This window comes from Sinocyclocheilus anshuiensis, unplaced genomic scaffold (assembly GCF_001515605.1).
Source record: "Sinocyclocheilus anshuiensis isolate Anshui unplaced genomic scaffold, SAMN03320099.WGS_v1.1 scaffold1580, whole genome shotgun sequence".
NCBI classification, from domain to species: domain Eukaryota; kingdom Metazoa; phylum Chordata; class Actinopteri; order Cypriniformes; family Cyprinidae; genus Sinocyclocheilus; species Sinocyclocheilus anshuiensis.
The window spans coordinates 688,149-696,647 of record NW_015557283.1 but is presented as its reverse complement, the minus strand read 5'-3'; the positions used below and the strand labels follow the sequence as shown (position 1 = coordinate 696,647).

The window sequence follows — 8,499 nt, the reverse complement described above, 5'->3', positions numbered from 1 at the left end:
TGCGTTACTTTTTAAATCTGGACATGGCTTGCTTGTTTGTTTTTAAAATAAAAAAGTTATATTTTTGGCAAATATAAAAAAGTCTTTTCACACCAAAAGTGAAATGAATAAGCCTCAGGCTGAAGGGAAAGTAACTTTACGTCCGTACAGTAGAATGCAGAAGAAGACATTTCAACACACTTCAGCAATAAAAAAAGACACAAATGTTTGTCTAGAGTAATTTTTATTCATATTTATTCATATATTCATATTTATTTTAGAACTACAGTAACATCTTCTGATTTCTCTCAACATTGGGACAGGAGAGCTGTCAATCAATAAATTGGGGGAAAAAAGTAACTTGCGTTACTTATTTGAAAAAGTAACTCCGATATGATCTTGTAAATTAAAAAGTAATGCGTTACTTTACTAGTTACTTGAAAAAAGTAATCTGATTACGTAACTCGCATTACTTGTAATGAGTTACCAACAACACTGTTCAGGAGCGTGTGAGACGCTACGAGGACGAACAAGACCAAATGCGCAGCAGAATGAGATGAAATGCAGCAGACTGAACTCAGAGCTGAAGAACACCTGAGTCTCGCTGATAACAGAAACCCTGAACACAAACATTACAGCAGAATCTGAATCAGCTTGATTGTGCTGGAAATATCTCTACATATATATACATCAAACAGACTGATTAGTCTACATAAATCATCAAGACGTCTTTATAGATGTACAAGTTCACTAACTTCAGCAACCATTTGCATTGCAGCAAAGTTATTAAGTGTACACAGAACTTCTGTGATTATGCAAATGAACAACAACCTAATTTAAATCACTTTAAGTGTTTAGAGAAACAATGATTTAATAAATAAAATAAAATTAATATACACCATTATATATAATTAAGTAATATATATCAAACCATCATTATTATATTTTATTTGAATATTATATATTTTATATATTATATAATTTTATTTTTACATGTTATTATTATATTTTATATAGCCTGTATAGCCTAATTTATAAAATTAATAAGTTATTAAATTACAAAAAAAAGTGCATGCATTATACATGTTTTAACGTAATAAAATTCTATTTTATTTATATGTATATTTAAAATATAAAATTATAAATATACACAGTGATTATATTTAAGTATCAAGTAATATATATCAAATTATATTTTTTAATCCAGTTGTGTATATTTTACAAATGCACGTTTATTTTTGTATAACTAATTGTATAAACTTTTTATGTATAACATTTTTATTTAATAATTGTATATATATATGTATATATATAAAATTAATATTCAATTATATTTGTTAATGTATTTTATAATTCTTGTTAATTTTATATTTTTTCCATAATTTATATAATAAATTTTTCCTATGCACTGAAATAAAAAAAATTAAATAATAAAAGCATGAAATCCATTCATGTGTGACATTTTAAAGTTAAACCGAAAGTTTGGTAGGAAAAAAAAAAAGCAGGTGGAATTTTATAAGAGATCAAATGGTTTCATCAACAATATTATTGATGATTATTTTCCCTTACCCAGTTAGTTTATTTATTTATTTATTTATTTATGTATGAACCGTGATTTAAAAAACCTAATTTAACCGGTTTATGAGGCAAAATCACTTTTCCTTTAATTTTCTTGCATAAAACTGCATGTCTTTTTTGGCTCATTTTGCTGCACTACAGCTAAAAACAGCTTTTAAGTAAGTTATAAAGCGAGAAATATATATAACATTGGCCAATATGTAAATTTCCTGGCTGAGCTGGTGAGCGGAGACTTGCGTCAGCTGCAAAGTCAATAAAGTGGCAGTGAAAGTGATTATATTTGATGAAAGATTATGAAAACAAGCATTTCTTCATTCAGAATAACATCCACGTTTGATTCAGTCGCAGTGCATGAGCAGAATAACACAGGCCTGTGTTCAGGAGCTGAACTGGAAAACAGTTATTGTCAAAAAATTGAAGCCTGAGTCTGAGACTAGCGGTTAGCGTACATGCTAGTTGTGCACATTGTTAGCATTGAGTGCATACAAAAATACATTAACGTGTGGAGGAAATATTCAGCTAAAGATCTTAAATAAAGGGAACGTTGATGTAATATCTGTATCTAAAATGGGTTTCTTCCAAACTGAGCTACATGCGAAAGTTAGCTTGCTGACAATCTCAGTTGTCTCTCTCGCTACGCTTTCATAGTTTAGCAGAGACTTTTTCCATTCTCTGTCTTTAAATATTGTGACATTGCCCATGATTTCTCTCTGTTTCTCTTTATTTCCTCATTAGCTTGTTAAAAAAGTTAGCTTTCAAAGTCTGAGTTTGTTTTTATGCTAGCATGAGCGTGGTTTTTCCATTTAGCACTGTCATGTGACATTTCTCTTTAATTCCCCGTTAGCTTGCCGAAAAGCTAGCTTTTCTGTTTTTATTAGCATGAGGGTTGTTTCTTGACTTTAGCACAGTTTCACATGTGGTATTTTAGCATTAGCATTAGCCAAAAGGCCTCCATAGATAAAAAAGAAATGGTTAGCTTCTTGCAGAGCCTATAAATGTCAATCCATCTGAAAAAAAACCAAAAAGAGTAATAAACATTTAAACATAGCTTTTAGCTTTTCCGAGAGTGTGATTAAATCTGATTCTGTCAGATTTCATAGTTTAGCTTCGCCTTTCTCATTCTCCATCTTCAAATAATGTGACACATTATCCAAGATTTCTCTCTGAATTTTTCTTTATTTAGCTGTTAGCTTCTTAAAAAAGCTAGCTTTTCTGTTTTGTAAGCATGAGGGCGGTTTCTTGGTTTAGCATAGTCTAACGTGGTATTTTAGCATTAGCATTAGCCAAAAATCCTCCACAGATAAAAGAAAATAGTTGATTGCTAGCTTCTTTTAAAAGCCTTTAAAACATCAGGGAAAAGCGTAATAAACATATCAAACATAGCTGTTAGCTTCTGCGAGAGCGCAGTCGAATCTGATTGTCAGATTTAATAGTTTAGCGACGACTTCATTCTCTGTCTTCAATGTTTTTTATTCCTCAGTTTTCTCTTTATTTCCCCTTTAGCTTGCTAAAAAAGCTAGATTTTCTGTTTTTGTTACCATGAGGGTTGTTTCTTCAGTATAGCACAGTCTAATGTAGTAATTTAGTGTTTAAAAAAAGGAAAATATTCATTTCTAGCTTTACAAAAGCCTCTAAAATGAGTAGAATCAAGCTTAGCTTTTAGCTTTTCCGAATCTGATTGTCATTTCAGTAACTGTGCTAACATTTCAGTGGCGCGGCGTCTAGTGTGCGAACGCTGGTCAGTGTTGCCAGATTGGATTGAAGATCTCCAGCCCAACTACAAAGAAGGTTCTTCAGATTACAAAAAGGTAAGAAAGAGATGGAACCTTTGACTGAATGGTTCTTTGTGGAACCAAAAATGGTTCATCTATGGCATCGCTTGAAGAACCTTTTGAAGCACCGTTATTTTTAAGAGTGCATACAGGTCCTGAATTTCATTTTGGAAAATGGGGGGGGATTCCCCCTTTAGGTGGCTCTCATGGGGGGGATTTTTTAATTTGAGGGAGGAGTTAGGGTATTTTTTTAGACATATTTTTTTAAACTACAATAATCTAACCTAAATGTTTCGTCACCCAGTGTATTTGTGTTTTTCAATTTATAATGTTGTTGATTCATATTTACGTTGAGAGGAAGATACTTAAAAAGAACTTTGATTTCAAACTCCGAATTGAATTAATTTGAACTAAAAAAGACAAGTAAACAGTCTAAATAAAATTAACTGTGCTTTAAGTTTTTCAGGTAGGTATAACAGAACTGAATAATCTATTTAACTTTAAAATAACACTGGTTAGTCTTTAATGTATAAATAAACATTAGTGACGGACAGCAGCAGGTTTATTTAGGTTGCTGTCTCTTTAAGACCTCATGCACGGATCTAACTGTTACACATAGCCTAATAGCCTATATACCGAGTTTAGTATAAATTGACTGTTTACGTGAATACTCATCAAGACAGGCATTTCGACACAATTTTGTATGTATTTGGCAATAAGGCGCAACACAACTTAACTCTGTAGTCACGCGCTCTCAGATACGGCATTATGTGAGCGCGCTTTTTGTGTGAGCTCACAGAAAGCGGTCACAAAGTTTAAAACTGTAAGACTCAAAAGCACGCGCAAATGATACACATTCCGTCATCTGTCCCGAGCGTCTTTCACGCTGAAATATATACGGGAATTTCCCACGTTACAAGTACGGAAACTGAAAAACCCGCCAGTTGTATCAAAAAGCAGCCCAAATTTGATCAACCCTAAATTTAGTCTGACGTTACCAAAAGAAGCCCAATTGGGCGGGAACCCGCCCAATCTGGCAACACTGACACTGTGAAGGTGGAACCTTTGACTGAATGGTTCTTTGTGGAACCAAAAATGGTTCATCTATGGCATCGCTTGAAGAACCTTTTGAAGCACCGTTATTTTTAAGAGTGCATACAGGTCCTGAATTTCATTTTGGAAAATGGGGGGGGATTCCCCCTTTAGGTGGCTCTCATGGGGGGGATTTTTTAATTTGAGGGAGGAGTTAGGGTATTTTTTTAGACATATTTTTTTAAACTACAATAATCTAACCTAAATGTTTCGTCACCCAGTGTATTTGTGTTTTTCAATTTATAATGTTGTTGATTCATATTTACGTTGAGAGGAAGATACTTAAAAAGAACTTTGATTTCAAACTCCGAATTGAATTAATTTGAACTAAAAAAGACAAGTAAACAGTCTAAATAAAATTAACTGTGCTTTAAGTTTTTCAGGTAGGTATAACAGAACTGAATAATCTATTTAACTTTAAAATAACACTGGTTAGTCTTTAATGTATAAATAAACATTAGTGACGGACAGCAGCAGGTTTATTTAGGTTGCTGTCTCTTTAAGACCTCATGCACGGATCTAACTGTTACACATAGCCTAATAGCCTATATACCGAGTTTAGTATAAATTGACTGTTTACGTGAATACTCATCAAGACAGGCATTTCGACACAATTTTGTATGTATTTGGCAATAAGGCGCAACACAACTTAACTCTGTAGTCACGCGCTCTCAGATACGGCATTATGTGAGCGCGCTTTTTGTGTGAGCTCACAGAAAGCGGTCACAAAGTTTAAAACTGTAAGACTCAAAAGCACGCGCAAATGATACACATTCCGTCATCTGTCCCGAGCGTCTTTCACGCTGAAATATATACGGGAATTTCCCACGTTACAAGTACGGAAACTGAAAAACCCGCCAGTTGTATCAAAAAGCAGCCCAAATTTGATCAACCCTAAATTTAGTCTGACGTTACCAAAAGAAGCCCAATTGGGCGGGAACCCGCCCAATCTGGCAACACTGACACTGTGAAGGTGAAGGTTCTGGAAAGTAATTTTGTGTCTTTCTGTGATGGTACCATGAGGCTCTATTCACTCACAGATGACAGGCTTCTGGAGGAAACGTTGTAAGAGGGTGCAGAACTCATGGCTGTTCTGTGCAAGCATCTTTAGATGAACGTTCGCACCTTCTTGTAGCCTGTGAAAAGAGCTACAGAGAGGTGTAACATGCTGTAACGAAACTTAGAGAACATTATCAAGTGATTCACTTATTTTACACACAACATCAATAATGTTTACAGTTTGTTAATTGCAGCATATGAAGAAAAAAATAAATTAGACGGAACTGATAAACAGCCAACAGGGTCACATTTACTGTACTCTTCATTGTACAGGTTCAACTACCCCACACAGAAATGCATGCAGATTTTTTTTTTTACAGATATGATAGTAATTTTATATCTTATAACAAGTCATAGGACTCACCAGATTTGAATTCATTTCTGTATTTCCAAAGTATGATTGCAAAAACAAACATAAAAAAGGCTATAAAAGCCAAAATTATATAAACCCATGTTGGGATTGTAGATTCTAGAAGACACACAGAAACATAATTTTGTTAAACTACACCCAATATGAATAATATGGCAAACAAGACTAAATACAACAAACGATAACAGAAAAAAACTTTACTCTTGAGTTATGCATCCACATTTTCAGTGTCTAGACATTAAAATAAGTAAAAAGTACAGGTAGAAATAAAAAATTGACCAGTATTATAGTTTCAACTTACTGTTGTTACTCTTGATCTCGTCCTCCGTTAGAATCTTCTGGATTGGGTCTGTCAAATTGATGTGCTCCACCACACAACCATACTGGTCCTTCTTCCAGACATCTTGAAGGACATTGAGTGTAGCATTCTTCTGGAAGGTCCCATCCTCATTTGGTAGTGTATCTCCAATCTTCACATTATTGTGATCTTGTCCATTTTTCCTCCAGGTGATAGTCACTGCTGATGGGTAAAAACCTGTGGCATGACACACCACTGGAGAGGAGGAATTCTTCTGCAACAGAGTCACATCAGGACCTAAAACAAAGATTCAAGTATTTCAGGTGTCATTTGAGTCATTTAATTCTAAATCTTATTCATAAATCAATGTTTTGCAGCTTAATGTTGAAAACCATTTTTGCTGCTTCATATTTTTGTGGAAACTGATACATTTTTAACATTATAAGTGACGCTTTGGATCAATTCAATTTATCCTTGATGAATGAAAGTATTAATTAATTTTTTCTTTAAAAAAATAAACATTGAACGGTAGTGTATCACAGTTTCCACAAAATTATTCAGCAGCACCAGTTTTCAACATTGATAATAATCAGAAATGTTTCTTTAGCAGCAAATCAGCATATTAGAATGATTTCTGAAGATCAGGTGACACTGAAGTTATGATGCTGAAAATTCAGCTTCGCTTCACAGAAATAAATCACATTTTAACAGATATTCACATAGAGAACTGTAATATTTTACAAAATTACTGTTTAACTGTGTTGAACAAATTGAAGTTCTCAAAGACAAGGTACCTTTCTTCACTACAAATGATTTCTTAAGGAAAACCCTCAGCCAGTAACTGCACTCGTTTCTGTAGTATTCTGTTAGTGAATCAAGCTGTGTTCTGTCATTGTTCCACTTCTCCACTGTGACTGTTGCCTGTGGTACAGATGTGTTGTATCTGCCCTTCCTCAGGTCTAGTGTGATGAAATCCTCTCCATCATAACCGTACTGATCAAACCCACGTGAGTCTCCAGTCTCATCATCCCGCTCACATCCATACATCCTCTGATACACATGAACACCTGAACGACAGAGAGGAGTGTGATCTTGCCAGATTTGATTAAAAAAAGAAAGAAATTAAATACTTAATACTAGATTATTTTTTAACTCACCATGTGTCTGATCGAATCTCTTCATTAGATGAGGAATGTTGTTTTTGTAGATCTTCTGTACTTGTTCTCTGATCTTAGTGTCTTTTTTCCAGGTGTCTCTAGATGCAAACTCCTTCATCCAGTCCTGTCTGGGAACCAGCGTTCCTTTGTCACTGTCATAATAATCAATCTGACGTCCATCCAGTGTAGTTACAGCAGAAAACTCTGGGATTCCTGCAACCGTCTGTCCATGTATTCCAGTGTATGTGGTGATCAAGCTGTGTAACTCTGAGAAACATAAGACACAATCAACAACACAAAGACATAAAACTAAGTGATGCCCTACAGTATGTATATCATTAGCATGTAAGCCATTAGATGATGCTGGATATTTGATTGTTCATGTTCATTTCCTCCACTTTTAAATTTAGATCACCTTTGCAGTCATCTAATGCTCACATATAGTCAGCATGAAACCAAATTTGACCATTTATATATTTTCTTTTTGTGATTGATTTTTTTATCCATAGAATTGATAAATTATAGTTTCTTCAAGTTCAGAACAACGTATGGGTGTAACAACCATAATCCACAGTTTAGGAGATGAACATTTAAGCAAAGCATATTCTTAAACTTTCTAGTGCGTCTTTACGTTATGTGCAGTGTTGTTGACATTAACATAGAATTATTTCTCTTCTTGTGTGCCTCTGTTTTGCTTTTCATCCAGTACACCTACTTCCTGCATGAGAGAAATGCACTTCACTGAAAAGATTTCAGTATGCACATTTTAATAGTGCAGAATTTAAAATCTTGCATTGGAAGATAAAAATATAAACTAAATAGTCAGTACATTATGTTTGATTGTGTTTTGATAAAATATGCTCAAGAAAATATTAAAATGTGTCGACATTTCAACACAAGGAAGTAGCTTAAGGCCTAAGTGACAGAGAATTTATTGTTTAATTGATGTTACGAAATGAATCTCACCTGAGTAAACAAAAGGTACATAGATGAAGAAAATGACGAACTTCATTACGAACAAAAATCCATGAATTTAATCCACAATTCTGTAAGTGTATTCACAGAGGAGTAACGTAACTATTCTTTGGTCTTCACCAGATCTGAAGAGAGCAGGAAAACGGGTTTACTGAGCGCGTTGCGTCAGCCTGGGAGTAAAAGTTTCCGCCCCAAACTTCCGTATTGAGACTTTTCTGC

The 8,499-nt window shown here is 34.2% G+C and overlaps 1 protein-coding gene across 2 annotated transcripts; it reads right to left on the bottom strand.

Annotated features, from left to right (window-relative positions):
* Positions 1–4,938: 4,938 nt before the first annotated feature.
* Positions 4,939–8,438, bottom strand: LOC107679078 (major histocompatibility complex class I-related gene protein-like). 2 transcript variants are annotated; one of them, XM_016474528.1, is made up of 6 exons: positions 8,272–8,438; positions 7,306–7,572; positions 6,943–7,215; positions 6,152–6,445; positions 5,845–5,949; positions 4,939–5,569 (listed from the first exon to the last, which is right to left on the bottom strand). In XM_016474528.1, exons 1-6 carry the CDS (start codon positions 8,315–8,317, stop codon positions 5,529–5,531), a joined length of 1,026 nt encoding a protein of 341 aa, XP_016330014.1. In that variant the 5' UTR covers positions 8,318–8,438; the 3' UTR covers positions 4,939–5,528. The 2 variants fall into 2 exon arrangements, with proteins under 2 accessions (XP_016330014.1, XP_016330015.1); XM_016474529.1 differs by having other exon boundaries at positions 4,939–5,557.
* Between the last annotated feature and the right edge of the window lie 61 nt (positions 8,439–8,499).